We start from the raw sequence: 20,854 nt of genomic DNA on the forward strand, positions 1-20,854 counted from the left end.
GGTTGTATTAATATAATGTACCTGCCCCGACATTAACTTTATGGTTACCTCCCTTATGTTCGCTTCTGCTCATTTTACCTTATTTTTTCGTGGTCAAGGCTGTGCGAGTGGAGCACTCGTTGCAGACATTCACTGGTAACAAAATAAATAGCTCAACGGATGAAGGCTTGAAATGAAAACAACCGAAGAGCCGGTTAACTTTTCAGCGACAATTTAGCAGAATTCACGACCATGTCAGGGCTGTGTTAAGTGACAAAAACGCAGATGCAAAACGTGTAATTCCAAGATGGCGCCGAAGTGTAATTAGTCTACATCCATATGAAGAACGAAAAATGACAAGTATAAATAAGTTAATAGATGCGGAAATAAATAATTAAATACATAAATTTGATAAATACAAAAATGTTGGTGTTAAAAAAAATATAATTTATGTATTTTTTTTACATTTATTTATTTATGCATTTCTACATTTGTTTATTTATTTATTTATGAAATTCATTTATTTATTTATGCATTTCCAGCCAGCTTGCTGTGTTAGAGGATTTTCTTCATCTTTCTGAAAAGCTTAAACATATTCCTGTGGGTTTCTCTCCATACTGTCAGCTAAATTGTTGTAGACGACTGTATTGTTGACTGTAAGAGTTTTATTCCTCTTGTTTGCCTTTTTCATCACTGAATTTAGACTTCCATGCAAGGTAACACCTGTTTGTGTATGTCAGTAATCAAACAGGGTGTTTCATTTGGTGCAGCCTTAACACAATTACATCTTCAATTTGGATATTTCTTAAAAAGGCCAGCACAATATAAACAGTATGTGATGTTTTCAAACTGCCTGGAAATGTATTGCAATAAGTTATTTAAAATGCAAAATGCAAGAAAACTGTTCATAATATTGATGTTCAAGAGGTTAAATGGAATATAGAAGAGTTTTTTATGAAGTGACTGATTCAAATTCTTTCATCACTCAGGGCTCTTTTTGACTATGACAAGACTGCGGACTGTGGCTTCCTCAGTCAAGCACTGGGCTTCAGGTTTGGAGATGTGCTGCATGTGTTGGACTGCGGAGATGAGGAGTGGTGGCAGGCCCGTAAAGTCAGCCCCCAGAATGAGGCTGAAGAGGTCGGCTTCATCCCTAGCAAGCTCAGGTCAGACACACATCTCACTGTGAGTGAGTGTGGGAGGGGTGAATGACCTTTTATGGTGTTTCATCAGTTGGTAAACACGTTGATTAAACTCAATGTGTAACTGCAACTACATATCGGAGTGATTTAGCTCGATAGTGACCTAACTATGATTTATATAAAATGTTAGGAGTTGGTTAATCATTTTTTAATTTGATTGTTCATTTTTGAACATTTGTTGGCAACAAATAAGACAAAATGAATGTGTAAAATCCATTGGAGCCATGATTATCACTCTCCCCTTTTCTCCCCTCTGTTTCCAAAAATGGAATGCTTAAATCCTTTGTCCTCATCCCTACAGGGTGGAAAGAAAAGAGTGGTCTCGTGTTAACACCAAAGAGAGGGTAAGTTCATTCAGCAGAGCTCTTTGAAAGATGCTGGTTCTCTCAGACTGTCTCCCTGTGTGTAAATCTCTGCTCTCCTTTCTGTTGCAGGACCATGGTCGAGATACTTTGAGCACTCAAGGTAATTAGTATGAAACATAAATGTGTATTGTTCCTGATTTTCAGCAGATTACAGTTAACACTATTGAGATGGGCAAGATCTTACTGTTTTATTTTCATACACTTAATGTGCATGTTCACATCCTGTAGGATACTGTTTTGTGTATCCATTACGAGATTATTCCCAATTAAAGGTGCAAGTAGCAGTATTAACTATCAGTAACTGCACACTCCTTAGCCTACCTTTATTTTACTACCTTTTATTATACTCTTTGGTGTTGCTGTCATCTTTAAATGCCTCACCATCAATTTGCGGACGTTACCCAGACTGACAAATATAAACCCAAGCAGTCTTCACATTTTCCTCCAGACTGTACTCTTCACCTCCAACACATTCATGTCTTTACTGCTCCTGATGACATCTGATGTATTAACTCCTGTATTTGAAAATACATCACGTTCATTACACATAAGTACAGACACACACACACACACACACACACACACACATACACACACCCACACATGCATGCATGAACCTAAATGTCAGTTTATAAAGGTAAAAAGAAATTTGGCTGGATGCTTTTTTGTTTTGTCTCCAGGGAGAGATAAACCATCACACAGTTATGAGACAGTCACCCAAGTGGAAGGTAAGGTCATAAAGAAGAAAGTCCATTTTTTTTAAAGCCTTTTATATAAAATTGCACTTTTGTTTTGAGTTCCCTTTTCTGAATGCTCCTACTGTCTTTCTCCTCATGCTAAGTTCATTATGCGAGGCCCATCATCATTCTGGGTCCTGTGAAGGACAGGATAAATGACGACCTGTTGTCTGAGTTTCCTGATAAGTTTGGATCTTGTGTACCACGTAAGTAATTATGCTGTCAGTCATAGAAACTCTCTGGTTATAATTTGATGCCATTGCTGCCTCCTGCAGCCATTTTAGAGTGACGTCTGCGTAATGCACCCCCTCTTAGAGAATTCATTGCTTTAATTTTAAGATTCTAATAAGTGGTGCGAGTGCATGCATTGCTTTTATTGTTTTGTTCTTTGCCTGTTAGACACCACGCGGCCCAAGAGGGAATATGAGGTGGATGGACGGGACTATCACTTTGTGTCTTCACGGGAACAGATGGAGAAGGACATCCAGAGCCATCGATTCATCGAGGCAGGCCAGTACAACAGTCACCTGTACGGCACCAGTGTCCAGAGTGTCCGTGAGGTGGCTGAGCAGGTGGGCAGCAACATCTTGTACTATGAAATAAGAATATGCAATAATAATATTTTATGTTTTTCTAATCCTTTATTGCAATTGGTTATAATTACTTCCATTCATTGATAAATAATAATTTGTACTATAACAATAAGAGCAGGCAAAGGAACGTTATTTAAAAGTATGATGAATTTACTGGTGATAAAAAATAACTTTAATTTCTATTGATTGAAATGTTTGATAAAAGCAATGCTCCATTTGAGAAAATTTTGACTGATAAGCCACAACCTCTCTTCCCCCGCACATGTGCACGAGCAGCAGGGGAAACACTGCATCCTGGACGTATCGGCCAATGCTGTGCGCAGACTACAAGCAGCTCAGCTTCATCCTATCGCCATCTTTGTCCGGCCCAAGTCACTGGAGAATGTCCTGTATGTAAATGCAAAAGCTCTTCATGCATTTTAATGACAGAAATTGAATATTCTGCACATCACGAACATATGTGTTACAGTAGATTGTACATGATGTTAACAGAGAGATCAACACTCGCCTGACAGAGGAGCAGGCCAGGAAAGGAATGGACCGAGCCCTCAAACTAGAACAAGACTTCCTAGAGTGTTTCTCAGGTAAGTGCACACGGGAATGATGTCCACACACAGTGACAACACAGATGCCTGGGATTTCTGGTATCCTGCAGTGTCTACACACCCTACATACTACATACCAGTGGATTTGGATTTGGAATATGGCAGCACCAGATAATAAACGTGAGCTAATACACCTGTGTTTGCACTCCACTATATGCTTACTCATAATCCACTTGATATCATGACAACATTTTGTAAACAACGTGTGCAGACTTCAGAGGGTGAGAATATATGCGTTTCACTTTATGACTTTTTTTTTTTTTACTGTTTAAAGCCAAAAACAAAATATGCCTCATCCGCAAAGATGAACTACATATTTACATGTTCCTGGTATTGCTGAATGAGTAACAAGAAATTATTGTTTCCTTGGAGGACTCAGGGATTTTTAACATTGAAGAGACACATTTAGGGCAAATCACAGCAGTTGACAGAATATGAATGTGCTCTCTACAATTTATAACAAATCATGTGCAGCTGTCATATGTGACATTCTATCAGCCACTGAAAGAATATGTGTGAGACTGAATAAATATGTGGGAGACTTTGGAGACAGACATACATAATGTAAATGCGCCTTTTCTTAACAGTGATTTCACACAATATTGATGTGCACAGATTATCAAACTGTATTCATAATGTATATTAATTGATTATTCCTCACACTGTCATGCAAACACGTTTGATAAACGTCCATCTTTTTCTGCCTCTCTTTTCCTTTCCCCCCTGATGTTTCTATTTCTCCTGCTTCCTGCTGTCTCTCTTTTCTCTCTTTTCTCTCTTTTTCTCTCTTTTTTCTCTCTTTTCTCTTTTATTTTGCCTCTGCCTGTGCCATTTCTTTCTCCACCCCTCGTCTTCTCTCCCTCCCTCACTCATCCTGCGTCCTGCTGTAGCTGTCGTGGAAGGGGACAGCTTTGAAGAGGTCTATCACAAAGTAAAGACAGTGATCGAGGAGCAATCAGGGCCTTACATCTGGATCCCCACTCGGGAGAGGCTGTGATGCTGCACCCGCCCAACCGCCCCTCCCTCACAACCACCAACCGACACCACCCTTCACCCTCACAGCCAAGCCAGCCTCGCCTGCGTGTCTGTCCTCCAGCAAAGTCAGTGCTTAGGCAATCACTGAGAATGACACAGAGAGACAAATGCATACTAAGACAAACACAGAAACAGAGACAAACACAGGAAGTGACACAGCGAGACAAAGACTGATACCAAAAAAGAGACTCTGAGACAGATGTGAACACAGTCATGTGTAATTAAACTGAAAGAGACTGAGAGAAAAGACTTAATCAGTATTCCACTTTAATGAGGCAGGACTGAGTATTAAAGCCCTGATCACACTTAGCATTAAAATGCATCTTGGCCACAAGTAGACAGCTCTAAATACAGCTGTGACTGCACCCAAAACTGGGGATGTAAATGTCATAAACACAGTTGATTTAGCGATGCCAAACAACTTAGTGTGTAATGTGTGTTTTTTCTCTTTAGATGCAGTTGCAGCTTCTCAACAGATAAACAAATCAACTCAAATGTGAAGCGGAATCCAATCATAAGTGATTACTCGAGAGATTTCTGATGCATTTTGATGCCAGGTGTGAACTACAGTCTATGTCATCTGGATCTAGACACAGTCTGGATATACTGGCAGGGCTTGAAAGAGAGTAGAGGGTGACCCAGCAGGGATGGACCCCGAGGTAGTATTAAGACCACCTCACCCTCCCCATCCCTCGGAAGTCTCACGCCCCCACTGAACACCTCCACGCGCCTATGTCTGAGATGGAGGTGCCCCAAAAAGACACCGACCCCTCTTTTTATATGACCTCCAGGCTTTCTCTCCTCCTCCTCCTCCTGTCAGCTCTGCCTTGTTTCAGGCAGGAAAGGGGGAAGACTGAGAACAGGGGGCCCAGATCCTGCTGAGTCCCTCTTGACCAGGAGTCCTTTCATGGCAAAGAGTCCTTTTTTTCGTGAATCTCTTCTTGGTTCTGGGTGTGAACCCAGACTTACACCTCAGTGACCAAGACTGACATTTGCTCAATCACCCATGTTGAATATTGCGAGGCATTATTTAAAGGCAGTTCAAATAATTATAATGATAAAAACTCATATGCTGAATTTGTGCATGCATCCTCAAAGACAATGGAGACAGGAGACAAAAACTATGGAAAAATCTGACTTAAAAAAAAAAAGAAAGAAAAATATAAAATAAAAAGAAAGGCAAGTAGGTAGGGTGTGTTCTCCTTCGCCACCTCCTGATTGTGGAGGAGTTTTTTTAGCATGTCTCATGAAGGAAGAAGAGAAGAGAGATGAGGTCATGAGATATGGTCATGAGAGGCCAGTCCTGAAGTCCTGAGCACAGTAGATGCTCTGACATCCAGTTTAGCCTCTGCTCTCTTATACACACACACTCACGCACCAACACAGAAGCACACACACTCACTTATCCACCGACACACACACATACACATACACACACAGACACACACACACACACACACACACACACACACACACACACACACACACACACGTAGAGTTGTAACCTCAGCTGTAACCTAGCACACTCCTCTACAGGGGGACTGGCTGTTCTGACCTGCTAGTCAGAATCCAGGATGAATGTTATCTCTCTAGGCACAAACAGCAGAGCTGTTAGCTTCATCGCACCACAGCCAACTCACCGATCACTCTTCCAAAAGAATCCCTCAGCCGCAGACGTACACACTGTTTCCAGTGGCCGCAGTAAAAGCCATGGCATGTGTGTGTGTCTGTGTCAGCTTGTGTGTGCGTGTATGTGTGTGTGTGTGTGTGTGTGTGTGTACGTGCGTGTGCGTCTCCTTGTGTGCGCTTTTGTGCACATCCATGTGTGGAAACTCCTCTGTGTGGGAGGAATAGGTCTTCTTTTATTCTCTCTCTTCCACTTTTTCTCTGCTTCTTTCTCCCTCTTGTGTCCACGCGAATTAAATCTAAGTCATGTTTAACAAATAAATGGCCTATATATATAAATATAAATATAAATATAAATATAAATATATATATATATATATCTTTTTTATGACAATTTCTAACGGGACTAAGTCTGTAAAAATCAACATCTACAAACAATATTCCATTGATTTCTTTGGGTAATATTGCTGTTTGGTTGTTGAATTTACTCACGTTCCCATTTTATTGTTGTAAGACGCAGCAAAAAGAAATAACTGAACTGTTCCAGTCGATGTAAAGCAGACCTCACACTAGAGCTTTGAATTGACAGAATTGACATGTTCTTGTATAAGAATTGAGACACATGTACAATGCAGCTATGTGTGTGTGTGTGTGTGTGTGTGTGTGTGTGTGTGTGTGTGTGTGTGTGTGTGTGTGTGTGAGACCGTGTGCGTGCACCTACGTGTGTTTACTGCTTGTGTGTGCGGGTGACAAGAAGGTTTGTGTTATAAATACAATATATAAATGATACTATATGAGAACATCTATCCTTTATAACATCCACTGGTGGTTATAATGTGTAATACATAAATGGTGTGGTGTGCATATGTGTGTGTGTGCCAGAGCGAGAGAGTGAGACACGCACATGAAGATGTAGTGCAATATTGCTATGATGTTATGCAATGAAGATGGTTTTACATGTGTCTAAGATATAAAACAAAAAGAGTATTTATAAAGTTTGCACTGACGGCATTTAATGCTTCAGGTATCAGCAGGAAAAAGATGGTGAGTGGAAGCATAGGGACTTTGAGGTTTTATGAGCATGTGTTTGTATTTACTTATAATTTGTCCTGAATTATAAGAGTGATTATAAGAGTGAAGGTGGAAGTATTGATGGAAGTGACCATTCATATTTATTGTTTTTTTATATTTGTTCACTTGCTTCTCTCAGCTCATGGTGGAACAGCTGAAGCCTGTGAATGACAAGTATCAATTTCTGTTTTTGGTCATGGTTTATTATTTATTTAGAACTGTCACTGGTTCCATCTCAAGTCTGTATATTTTTGTAATTTTTTTTTTTTTTCCACATTGAGAGAGCTTTTGGGTTTTGGCCAGAAATGCTGTAAATATAATAGAGATGTTGGCGTGCCGTGTGGCTTTAGATTTAGCCGTGCACACTGCTGATCCGAATCCATCAGAGCCACAGCCCAGTTTAACTGCTCAAACACAGAAACAACATCTGCACACTGCAGGTGGGCAACACACACACACACACACACACACACACACACACAGACACACACACACACACACACACACTAACACACTAACACACAAACACACACACACACACACACACACATACAAACACATACACACACAAAGATATCAGCACGTCCACACATCCATTTACATTTACACATTGAGAGAATCACAGAAACAACAACACATGGCAACACATCCATGAATGGAATAATATGTTTTCAATTTCTTTATTTGAGGGTTCAATGTATTTCTTAATATCTCTCTCAGCCATCCGTATCATAGTGTGATATTCCTTATAAAATATATGAATTTTTACAGAAAAGACTGATTACAAACTTACAACAAAGTCAACTGATGCAGAAAAATATATTTAACAATGACAATATCAAGCAAAATAAAATGTTCCAGTTCAGTGAAGCGCTTGTTGTAAATTAGCTATAAAATAATAAAATGAATTTAAAAATGCTTTCTGAAACCTGACTCAGCAGCCTTGTTTTTTTTTGTTTTTTTTTGTTTCTCTGAGTTGATGATTTCATGTCTTACAGTTCCACAGGTGACGACTGCAAGTAAACAACAGTGCAACCAGGAGAGGGCGCTCACTCTCTTCAGTCTTCAGCCGCTTACACAAGCTCCTCTCAGCTGCATTTGCACATACTTGCTCTGTTTGCTGGTCGCTCCCCCACCTCTCCCCCTCACATCAGGGGAACCATTTTCTCTTTAGAAAAGCACACAACCAGGATCCTTTCATTCGATTTCATGTTATGGCATAGTGTGTGTGAACATGAAGACTGTGTGCATCCTGCGTATATCCCTGTGATTGCCTCCGACTTGCAACATATTTGTGCCGTCTGTACAGTTTGTAAAGGCACAATCTGTGATTCAGACATAAAGAGAAAGTTGATCCAACTATCCAACTACCAGAGATATAAGATCTGATTTGTTTAATGCCCAGACAACGGCATCTGATATTCTCTGGTGCTGCTTGGTTACGCTTTTCTCATATATTGTGGAGTCTGATGTATTAAGGGACACATAAATGCAGGATTAGATTTTTCTGAATTTATTTCCATTTTATGCAGTCAGAGAATTACTTACTGGTCCTTTAAATTTTTACATTAACACTGGGAAGGCCACTGATAACAACCCAACAAGCTGTAACTTATTAGACATTACTGACCCGCTGTCATTAGCAGCCTTTGCAGCCAGAACTTTATTCTCAATGCTAGAGTAAATCCCAAATTTTCCTAAGATACTAAATATGTCGAACTGAATTGTGTTTAAATGTGTATAAAATGATGCACAAAACATGTAGAATATTCCAATCTGTTTGAATGGAGCAGACTTTAAAAAAAAAAAACATGGGGTATTGGGCTTTTGTACACATCATGCAGCTTCAGTGAAGATATCTTGAACAAGCTCAGAGTGGAATGAGGTTATTTTCCCACTTTAAACCAGCTTTAGGGTAAAATAGGAAATATCTATGTTAAGGTTTTTTTTTTATAAAAAAAAGAATCTACTCATTCTTAACCACTTATCCTGTTCGGGGTCATGGTGAGGCTGATTGTATTTCACTCCTGAAGTTCAAAACATCAATCACCTGGTTGACCACGGCCCTATCTCTGTTCTTTTATGCCAGCTGAAAGTGATATAGAGGATCAGACAGAGAGAGGGGAGAACATCCATCAATGGTCATAAACAGGATTTAAACCTACAAACTGGTAAGGCCTTGCAGCCATCATGTTACTTCCATGCACGTGTTTCTGTTATCCTCTTGTCAGCCATTTACAATTGTATGTGCTCAAATACAACGGGGAATGTAATGCATACCCACAGACTGGAGGGTGAATGCGCAGTTGGATCCTAGAACAAGACAGACGCTTGACAGATGGATTATTGAAAAATTTGCCAAATTAATGTGGTTTCTTCAAAATTAGAACTTCAAGTTTCCTCCTAATTAAGTAAATGACTCACTGGATAAACTCCCTTTTTAATCATCAAAGTGTGTTGGAAATCTTGGAACCCAGATGTACCCACAATCCATTGCAAACATCCTGTTTTACTGCCAGTCATTTGAAACTAAGGAGGAACGAGAAATGAAAGCTCCTGAACGGAATAATTAAATCAATTAAACCAAATTTCGCTCACAAACAGAGAAATGAAAAAGCTAACGGAGTAAAATTAGCAGGATAATTGTCAAACAGTTCAATCTCACAACACATGGAGGGATGAAGATGATAGTCATTACACATTGCGAGTCAGTCCCAGTACTGTATCACCAGCGACTGTTCACAGCCTGTTTCACAAAAGGCTGATGGTGGAGTAATACCTCTTTATGCCTGCTGCTGGGGTCCAGAGCTGCAGTGACAGGGTGGGATTTGGATGAAAGAACAGCTGACATGTGTGTCTTGTGAGTGTTGGAGAGAGGATTCAACTGAGAATTATCTCAAAGCATTCAAAGAAGCCTGAGAACTGCTCACATACTTCTGCATGGGAAACCAGTGAAGTATTTCAGTGCAACACAACATGCCGTATTATCAGCGGACCCGAAGGCTCACCAGCTGAGGTGTTTCAAGCATCAGCTGTCCCCGAATGTTCACATCTAGGCCTGACGCCTTCAAGATCACATTTAAGTGCTGGGGCCTTCAGAAATGAGTGGTGGTACATTGGGAAAGTTTTCAGGAAATAGGTCCACATACATTTTAATTCATTACATTTACAAAAAAATCTCTTTACCTTTCCGTTAGGTGAGCTATCAGATGGCTGTATCCTTCCACACAGATTTAATTGTTTGGTCAAAGTAATCCTATGATTACCCAGCAAGCATGTTGATATCAAGGAGTTTCAAAAATAGCAGCAGATATTGTCAGACTTTACCAAGACATTTCAATCAGTCTACCAAGGACTTTGGCTCCACACAGGAGGTTGTCAGCATCATTTGTTACCTTCATTACAACATGACAGCTGTAGCCTGGAGTAGAGGATCAAACACAGATCCATTCCATGTTCATATTTTATTATTCATTTCAGCCTGCTGTGTCTATTCGCAAATTCTTCATCCCCTCATTTCGCTCTTCCACCCATGTGGTCCTAGCTGGAATGCATCAAGCTGTTTGTGTAGGACAGCTCAAGTTTACCTCTTCTGTTTATATCTTGCAGTGTGTTAGTAAATCTAGATGATGTCACTTTGGCCACTTCACTGCTCTCTTTGTCCACATATCTCACAGACTGCATCAAGATTAGATAATGTATCTTCAGACTGGTGCACAGCAGGGTGTGGTGCAGGGTTTTGCCTTTAAGATGCTGCTTTATGCTTGTTTCAAAGGAGCTGCCTTCTTAAGTTTATACACCAAGATAATACAGACTCCTGTGGTTTTTGTGCCAGGGCTCTCAGATTGATACTGGATTAGACCTAATGGATGAATGCAGCCAGCCCTACCACAAAACATATTTCTTCACTAAAAAAAGGTGAGAATGAAAGAAGTGGATTGTGAGTGTTTTGGCATATTTACTTCTGTGGAAAAATGTCAACTCAATGCCCATTCCACTTATCAAAACATGGCATGCTGGCTTCAAAGGAATGTTACCTTCAGCAGGTAATATTTAACAACCTTGAAATTAATTGAAAATGACAAAGATTTTGATATTGCACTGTTTCACCAAGCAATGGTGTGACAGCGATATTAAAATGCAGCCTTGTGGTGTCATTTCGTAAGCTGCAAGGGCAGAGCTTAACCGATGAAGGCTTATAATGTCACCAAGGCCACATGCACACTTTCATTTTGTAGCAGCAATGATAACGTATGATCCCGAAATTAGAATGATGGCACACAGGAATACGCTAGTGTTAGAATTTTTAAATGGTTTGGCTAATATACAAAACACCAAACAGAATTTGAAGGAATAGTTAACTACTAAACAGAGAGGTGATGCTGGAAAAGAAGAGATCCTGTCAACATTCAGACTTTGGAGGACATTGGAGTCAGTGCTCCTGTTCTGTCTGTGTGTAAAAGTGACAGAACAGAAGCAAAAATGAAAATAAAAAATCCAGTGATTTTGTAATGAGTCAAGAAAAGAGCTCCTGAATAAACCGTAAAATTCTTTTTAGCGGTTTAGCTGTTTGCACGCCTTGTGCCATTGCAGCTTGTTATTGTTATTATGGGTCCATTGTTTTACTACATTTAAGGAGCCACCTTTTAATGTAATATGTAAAAAAAGAATAGATGGACCAACTCTCAGGTAGAAGAGGGTGGGCCTGTGGTTTCAGGGTAACTGGTGGTTTCATCTCTGGCTCAAAAAGGTGCCCTTTAGCAGAACACTCAGCACCACACTGCTTACAAAAGCAGTGCTAAGAGGTAAAAAAAAAACTCCAGCAACACTTGTCTTAAAAGAAGAACTTTATTTGACCAACGTGTTTCGGCTTGTGGCCTTTATCAGGGTCATCTTAAACCATCATACCTATCTTATTTTGTGACCTGTTTTATGATGACCCTGATGAAGGCCACAAGCCGAAACACATTGGTCAAATAAAGTGTTGCTGGAGGTTTTTTTTTTTTACCTCTTTGGACCTTCTCCTGACACCATGCACCTCACAAGTAGGTGAAGTTGTGCCAGACGCCTTATTGGGTTTGTACAAAAGCAGTGCAAACAGCTGTCTGTACTTACACACGATGTTACTTTTTGCTAACGCCATCATGCTAACATGTTGATGTTTAGCAGCCAGGTACGTTGCATGTTCACAGTCTTACTTTAGTGTGTTAGCAACATTTTGTAATTAGCACTAAACGCAAACGCAAAGTTCAGCTGAGGCCAACGGGAATGTCTTTGGTTTGGTTTCTTTAAAAAGAAAACATGGTGCCACCATACAAAGTCTAAACCTTTGTCATTTTTGATTCATTTCAAGGTTAAAAAAATAGATGAGACGATCACCAGTCAGTAGAATTCATCATATGGTGACTATGACTGGACTGGACTGGACTGGACTGGACTGACAACAGCAGAATGACATTGCCCAACCCTACAGCTCTCTTTGGTCGGCCAAAAAATTTAATGTGATCACTTGTTGTCACATGGTTACATGACAAAAGCTATTTTTGGTTAAGGTATGGGAAGGGTTGTGGTTATGGTTACAGTCACTTGGTTCAATGACGTTTATCCAAGTATTAGCTCTAAAGCAACTCTTTCTGCTCCTTGTCCTCCTTCTATGTCTTCTTCCTCTAGCAGGAGAGGTCCGTCCAAACAGTCAGTTCCAACGTCAGAAAAACTGTAATGACATTCAGTTGTCTGATGACACAGTCACTGCAGAAATAAGTACAGTGTGAACAAACAGCTGACAAATGGCCTTGTTTTCTCCTGTTGGTAGGTCACTCTGATCCCAAAGCTCTTCTGTCTTACCCTCAAGAGGTTCTACAAATTATAGACTCAGTGTGACGAAGAAAAATGAAACCTCCCAAGGCCATCTCTCAGTCCCGTTTGTTTTACAATTATTCCCTGCTGAAGCTCCCACTCCAGCTTGCCAGTGCTGGAAGTGAGAGCCTGATTAAAGCTTATGAAGAAGAATTTCATGCACTGCATACGGCAAATGTGACAGCTTTGGTGAGTTGCAAACCCTTAAGCATCATCCTTATGATACTGTTTTGAGTTTTTCTATCCACTTGTCTAACACACTAACATATGAACAGAGGAGTGCAGTGGGCACTGTCAAAGTGTTGGGATGAGCTTTTCTTTTTTTTTCTTTTTCTTATTGATTATATAACCAGGATAATTCTATATTGATTGTTAGAATTAGTGTCCATGCAATATTTTCAGTTGAGTATAGTATAGTAGGAAGAGAGCGCAGGCATCATAAAATCAAGGACAAATCCTAACTGTGCTGTTTCTATAATTGATCACACTTAACACTAAGATAAAGAAGTGTTGATGCTGAGTAAAGCAGAAATATAAGAATAAAACGCATTCCCTTGTGCCACACATCTCACCATATAGTCTATAGTTTGTACATTTTCATATTCCTCATTCTGGGATTTGTTTATTACTTTGATGTGTCAAATTTTACAGTATTACACCATGTGTTAGCACCATGTGATGATGTCAATAGGATGGATAAATTGAATGTTTCACCCAATTATTCTGATATTAAACAAAATAAAATACATAACAAAACAAGTTGAACCCAGAGAACAAGAAACACTGGTCTTGCCTTGCCAAAATTAAACATTGGTATGGCCTTGTTAGTGTGCTTGAATTGCTAATGCCTTGTTTACATTTTGTCATTTAAACTTAAAATTTGCATTTTCTCTTGTTTATGCTGCTGTCTTTCCCAGATCTTCTTCAAAAAGTGATCCCATTCAGTTCCCCTTGAGGAAAACACTCATTAATTAAATAAGAAAATAGGCTGCGCACTGCAATACTGATGTAATGAATCAGTAATGTTATGACTCTCATTAAAATATGCAGTGTTCAGAATGGGTATTGCAGAAAAATACGGACATTTCAGAGAGAGATGTCATAAATCATACAAGTTTCAAAATGGCCAGTGAAGTGGCAAAAATGCATGATAGCTAATGCTTTCTAATGCTGGAAATGCTAATAATGCTCAATGTATATTTTTTCAGCATACAGCTAGAAAGCGGGTATCTCCTAAAGGCAATATGGCAGCAAGGTTGCATCATGAGGTGAGTGACGCACTCATTAAGTCTTATCCGTATTTTGCAGATTCCAGCTTCTTTGACCTCAACTGGAGAGCACACATTGTGGGCTATGTCTGGTCAGAAGTGTCAGAGGTTATCAGCCCTGTCCTTGAAGGCCTTTATTCTCCAATTGTGCAGCTCTATGGCTCCCAGTTGCCCCTTAATTGGGAATCATTAAATGTTATAGCAGACCTATTTTAGTAAAGACGTAGTTGTTATTTGGCCAATATAAGGAACAGATACACAGTCTGCTTATCTACTGGCCAACACTGGCACACTGCACTCAACCTGCAGGTTTCATCTTCAGGACAGTTTACTGGAACAGCATGCCAGTACTTGTAGACAGGATCGACTTAATTGTTATTTTTGAGTCAGGACAATCAGAAACTGTGTAATTATCACCGGACGTTGAGCGAATCGTTTGTCAAAATAAAAGCATATTTTCTTTGCCTTTTGTGTTCCAACCTGTAGTGTGCTGCACGTGGAAAAAAAACTTGAGAGCTCTATTTGGTTAAACAACACTTGTATTTGAGACAGAGAAGAACAATGAGGGCTTGCTCCTGGATACATAATCTTTTCTCCAAGGTTATAGATAAGAATATTTATGACAACTCTCAGAAGCACAGACATGTCCTTGTGGAGCTTGCGTTGACTTATATGACCAATGGTTTGATCTGAATGACCTGACATTGCATAGACTCAAGTCCTTTAGTCTACATGAACCAGCACATAGGTTGAAAATGATATGGTAAAGTTGGCATGAATTATTCCAAACAGTAGTGTGGCATGTTCATTTTCCATCTCTTTTATGTTTTATGCCTCTTTGTGGTAGTTCTCCATCTTTTTGTAGTTGTTTTGGATCTGTCTGTGATAGTTTGTGCCTCTTTGATGTTTGTGTCTCATTGTGGTAGTTTTGAGCCACTTTGTTTCGGTTTTGCATGTCTTTATGATTGTTTTGTGTCTCATTTTGCGATATTTTGAAGGTGAAGAACAGAGCACCCTTGACTCCTCAGGAACCTAGGCCTGTGCTTGGTAGTCCCACTAACTAACCCATCTATGAGTATACCTATCATGCCTAGACATAGTATGAGCATGAATATCCGACAGAATGAAGTGTCACTCTGAGAAAACAAAACCACCAATTAAATACAACGGACTGAAATGTGTCTTTAATCCTTAATTGTAGGAGATTTACTACTTTTCAAATTTTTGGTAATGTAGGGTTTATTTTGAAGGCGCTCTCCGGAATTTCTGTGTCTTATCACGTGCTTTTGACTCTGCTGTTATGGAAACGGGAGTGGGCGGAGCTTCCCGGTGCCATTCGACTCCGGGGTTTGATGCGGTAGTGAAATCCTCGGTGACCAGCTCACAGTAGTCATCCCTACGAGCTACTTTACAGCCCAACTTTTAATACCTGCTCTGCGTCCAGCCTGCTCACTCCAACAGAGACCAGACAAGAGACATTTTCCTCCAGTTTCAGTCTTAATTTTTCCTGTAAAACCGGGCCAGCCTAGACCTGTCGCGCAAAATCCCCTCCACCTTTCGTGGATTTTTTTCCCCGCAGCCAAAATAGTCTGGTGCTTGAAGCGAGTGGGAAAAAAGAAAACAAAACATACTTTAGCGGATTGCTTGCCGAACATGACGAGAATATGCGGAAGAAGATATAAACCGACTGATAATGAGGATTATCTCTGCAACTAACAGATGTGCAGTGAGGTGCCCTGGTTGCGGATTCAACCTGCTCGGTCATCGAGCTGAAGGGGGGAATTTGGGAGAAGTCGTGTGGAGCACAAAGAGCTTATTAAAGCCGAGGATACAACAAGTTTCAGCCATGCATTCCCTGTGCTGACAGAAGACTGAGGTGTTACAGAGCTGCGACACGGTGCTTTGTTTCTGATTGTTGTTTTCAGCCTACACTCTCACCACAACACAAAGTTGGACAATACGGAGAAGTTTCCAGTCTGCCAGCGGTAACAGTCGCTGTTTAAGGAGCTGCATCAGACTGGGCTGTATGTTCACAATCCACTGACAACTGCACTTAGCTTGAGTGTGTTTTTCTGCTGCAGTGTTTTGACCACAGTGTGAGGCTCTCTGAACTGAAGTCCACTTTAAATGCGGACTGGTTTGCGGTCAGTGAGTGCACAGCCAAGCTGCCAGTGCCACTTGATTTTTAATTCAAGTCTAAACACAACAGTTTTTTATCATTTGGTAACGCCACTATGGAGCTGACATACTGGAGCACCGTCCTGCTGGGGTACATCTTCCTGAACTGGGCGCATCTGGCTTCTGCAGAGGAAGGTGAGTCTGGATATTTTTTTTTTCTTCAAATGCTGCCAAGACTTGTTTTCTGTGGTTACATGGCTGAGTGAGATGTCCAATTAGTATTACATCCTGTTCCATACCAAGAGTAAGTGCACTAAAACCACAAGGAATTTTAAAAGCATCACACAAGAAGTTGACCTAAATCTCTTGAGAATAATCATAGAAGTATAGATATGACTGCAACCTCACTGATTACAAGCACTGTATGTTACAGGCACAGCACCAATCCCTATATGAATGTCAATGTGGAAACGTTCAGAGGAAGTGTGTTTTTTTTCTCCTTCTTCTTCAGGCAGTGGGTTATTTAGTTTAGTATTTTGAAAGAAACGAGAAGTAGAGACAAAATGACTAAGATATTGATTTTATCCACGTGATATTTTCAGGAAGGGCATATCTAAGACAGTGTTACTATTAGTTTTCATTCTTAAAGCCATCAATGGGTTACTTGGCTGCTTCCTGGGGGGGCCCTAAACCAGCTTACCCTAAAATCAATACTAAAACATTTAGTGCATTGAGGCTAATATGGGTTTGGAGTGATCTCTGTTGGGGTGATGTAGAGATCTACATGATGCAATTTAGCTTTTACGTTTTACATTTAAGGAATAACCTCTAATGCTTTGTATCAGATATATAATCTGGAACATAATTTATATTTTCTGGCAGCAGATTTGACATTAATGGGCAAATTGGCCTGCATCAGCTTTGTGAAGCCTGGAGGGACAAATAAGACTGAAATTATCTGTCACAATGTTAAAAAAAAAAATGCTGCTTTCAAATTGTCTGGTTTTACAGGCGAGCATAGTGCCGCATCATCGGTGTAACAACAAGGCCAATGTCTGGATGATTTGCTTATTGCAGGGGTGGAGGAGTGAGTTTGAGCAAGGTGTTTATTCGTCTTTAATCTCCTGCCACGTCTCTCTTTTTTTGTGACATTAATAGAGAAGTTTCAGTTTCAAGGAGTGAAGTGAAAACTGATTTGAGTTTCCTGAGAATGTTGCTGATACAACTTTCTTTAAAACCTTTGATGGAAAATGGTCTTTGGAAATAATAGGCCTGTGTTTACTGAGGATCAAAGGATCACAACTGGGTTTCTTTAAGAGATGTTGTACCTCAGGGTTTTTCAAAGTACCTTACTGCTGTGTAGGCTGCACGCTGCTTCTGTGAAGGCTACTCTTTATTCTCCATCAGGGTTTTTTTTTCTGGTTAGTACTGTTTGTGAGCTTAGACACAGCTGCTCAAAGTTGTGGTGCATTATTATGGTCTGATCAGCATGTTTTATAGATGTAATTTTCTCTCACTATTTAGTGTAGTTAAATGAAAAACAATGAACATATATAAAGACCAAACATTAATATAAAGCATCTATTTCTCTGGCTAATTTCTCACATGTGCTGCTATGTGAGGTAGCGGCTTTGTAACCTAAAAATAAATAAATTTGCCTGGAAACAATTAGCACTTTAACAATGAACCTTTTCCCCAAGTTTGCTCATTCCAGTCAGTACTTGTTGTAAACAGGAATACCATGAACACACAGGATTTAACATACACTGAGTAGCAGGAACACAAATCTGTCAGCTGCATCTGGTTTGGACGCTATGTATCCGCTATACTTTCTTCCTACAGGGGGGCACTTACAGTATGGCTTCTACTATAGACTGTACAACCACATGCATGTAGCATATGTGACATCACCCATGATTTTCACAGAGGTTCAAACTTGGATTTGCCATTTGTACACACACACCCATCAGTAGAAGATGTTAAATTACCGCAGCTACTGAGAGTCTGAATTCTTGCGGGAAAAACATTGTTGACTTTGTATTTCAACAGAGAAGTCTGGGATTTTCCCAGACACTTAATTTTGGTCAGAGGTTTCTGGGAGCCAGGGATCAGGCCATTTGTGGAACTGCGGCTTCTTCTACAGCTGCAGGTTTGACAGCACAGCACCTGACATCTGACTTAACTCAGAGTTTTAGTTCTTTTCAGTTCTTTTTTTTCAGGGACATAGGAGATACTTAGCCTCAGATCTATGTGTGGGAAGTGATGTCCTGCAGGTTTTTGCTCGCAGAATGATCAAACATGTCCCATAGAAAATCCTCTAGAATAGTCACAGATGACTTGGCTTTCTTGCTGATGTTTACAAGATTCTGGTTCTGAATAGGTGCTGCACTGGCACGATGCGGAGAACAGTTGCATAGACGGGGCTGTGGGGTTGTAGCGCATTCGTCGACTGACTCCAGAACATCTGTGTCTTGCCAAGTGTGAACAAGATGTCTGGTTTCCATGTCTTGGGTAATGGCCCGCTCCTCTCTCTGCACACTCTGGATCATCCTCCCCCTTGTTCTCCACCGAGTAGGGATTCCTGTAATGAACTGATGGGAGGGCAGATGAAGCTCGCAGCTGCCAAATCTCTCCTCCTTTTCCAACTAAAGGATAAATGACTCACTTACACACACCACTTGCTCGTTCAGCGCATGGATCTCTCTTCCTTCTGTCTGCATGAAGATTAAAACACAGACCTCTTGATCAGATAATTACTTTGGCTGGAAATTAATAACGACCTTTGGGTGGAAATTAGTAACGAGGATGCACACACATTGTCACTCGCATACGCACATATGCACACACAGACCCACTCGCACTGAAAAAACAAACTCTCTTACACCGCCTCGGCTTTGCATATAAAAAATGTATCATGTACAGAAAAGTATAACCAAGGCCTTAAACTGAAAAGGCAGAGCGTTTTATCCAGTATTAATAAGTCTGACTAATGTAGCCTTACTACAATTTTAAAACATATTTGAATTTATAAATGTAAGCTATAAAGATTCCCTATCCTCCCACACATAGGCTCAGCCTATAAAATACCCATTTTGTTTTTCTCCCTGCCTCTCTTTATTCCTTGCACATACATTTTCTCTCTTTTACCAATGGAAAGATGCACCCAGCAACAAAGCACTGCAGTCTCTTCCACCTGTTCAGGTCCAAAGCTTTAATGATCGACACTATTGTCAGAAGTCATGTTCTCTCTCGTGTCCAAGGCTTGTTAGCATTTTAGAAAGATAGTGCCACTGAGTAACCTGTGTGATCATCTGAGGTGTAACGAGTTAATATCAGCAGTCCAGTGTCCTTCTAAACTTTCACAAAGAATTGGCAAAAGAAAACATGTATTTATTTGCTTTCCATCAGCTACTGTGGTTTTCCGCACGATAAACAGCAGGTGAGGTGGCGTGACACTCTTGCAGGAGAAGAGGGTGCAAAAGATGATGTAATTACAGAGCAGCAGTACAACCCCAAGCGAATGGAAACGGTCTGGAAAACATGATGGAAATAGGGCTTTTATGTTTGTTTTTAAATGCATTCATTTGAGGAGGATTATAGTCTCCTTATTGGTCCATACAGACCAAAGATTTTTCTTTGCTGCAGTTTTTCGTCCCTCAAGTTCAGCAGAAGCTTCAGTGACAAATAAATCACATGCTTCATGATCATTCGTTTGCTAAGTCTGTTCTTGTTGCACTTTGTCAGATTTTGCTTTCATTAATACACCACTTTTTCCACCTCAGCCAAGTGTACAAATGTTTTTTTTGTGATATTTCAACTCAAATCTGTTTTTTTAACATCACACCGTGATCACTTTTCTTTTCGTGCAAATTGAAAAAGTGCATAAAACCAGGTGGACAGAAACACACTTTGAAATCCCCCAAAAGGCTGTTGTTACATGTATTCATGCAACTTGACCATAGGTTAGTAATGGTGGAGAAATAGCTGAGATTCTGATGTTGATGTGTGATTGTCTGCTGAGCCGTGCTGTCAAGTTAAAGCAGTGTCTCTTGAGCAAATTTGTTTATGTTTGGCTTGTACTCAGAGCATATAGTTTAGAAGAGCTTTGTAAATCCATCTTTCTTTGCATTGGCACTGGGGAGGGCCTCTTCTCCAACATGGTACGTTACTGCAGCTGTTTTACAAGTCATCTTTTCACAATGCGACAAGCGAGAGCAGCTGCCAGTGTAATTGCTCAGCATGGTCATGTCTTGTTGTTGGATTGAAAAACACCAACAGCACTTTTTAGCTTGTGTTGATGGAGAGACGGGTGAAGTGTCGCCCTGTCTTTTTCAAAGTTTACATACAGCCCGGGTTTGCTCCGTAATCACTCTCTCTCAAACCAAAGCAACCCTTTACC

The 20,854-nt window shown here is 40.2% G+C and overlaps 2 protein-coding genes across 5 annotated transcripts in view; both read left to right on the forward strand.

The window, feature by feature from the left end:
* LOC130182286 (disks large homolog 4) overlaps nucleotides 1-8,141 on the forward strand; it is a 74,470-nt gene extending 66,329 nt beyond the window's left edge. For all 3 annotated transcript variants that reach the window (XM_056397090.1, XM_056397089.1, XM_056397088.1), the window contains exons 14-22: nucleotides 969-1,145; nucleotides 1,483-1,525; nucleotides 1,616-1,646; nucleotides 2,227-2,274; nucleotides 2,388-2,489; nucleotides 2,683-2,855; nucleotides 3,153-3,265; nucleotides 3,369-3,460; nucleotides 4,372-8,141. In XM_056397090.1, coding sequence (XP_056253065.1) covers nucleotides 969-1,145; nucleotides 1,483-1,525; nucleotides 1,616-1,646; nucleotides 2,227-2,274; nucleotides 2,388-2,489; nucleotides 2,683-2,855; nucleotides 3,153-3,265; nucleotides 3,369-3,460; nucleotides 4,372-4,478 — 886 coding nt within the window. In that variant the 3' untranslated portion in view covers nucleotides 4,479-8,141. The remainder of the gene's footprint in view (nucleotides 1-968; nucleotides 1,146-1,482; nucleotides 1,526-1,615; nucleotides 1,647-2,226; nucleotides 2,275-2,387; nucleotides 2,490-2,682; nucleotides 2,856-3,152; nucleotides 3,266-3,368; nucleotides 3,461-4,371) is intronic.
* Nucleotides 8,142-15,690: 7,549 nt separating this feature from the next.
* Nucleotides 15,691-20,854, forward strand: part of ephb4a (eph receptor B4a) — a 37,355-nt gene continuing 32,191 nt past the window's right edge. For both annotated transcript variants that reach the window (XM_056397320.1, XM_056397321.1), the window contains exon 1: nucleotides 15,691-16,650. In XM_056397320.1, the coding sequence (XP_056253295.1) occupies nucleotides 16,572-16,650 (79 nt within the window). In that variant the 5' untranslated portion in view covers nucleotides 15,691-16,571. The remainder of the gene's footprint in view (nucleotides 16,651-20,854) is intronic.

This window comes from Seriola aureovittata, chromosome 15 (genome assembly GCF_021018895.1).
Source record: "Seriola aureovittata isolate HTS-2021-v1 ecotype China chromosome 15, ASM2101889v1, whole genome shotgun sequence".
Classification (NCBI taxonomy): Eukaryota; Metazoa; Chordata; class Actinopteri; order Carangiformes; family Carangidae; genus Seriola; species Seriola aureovittata.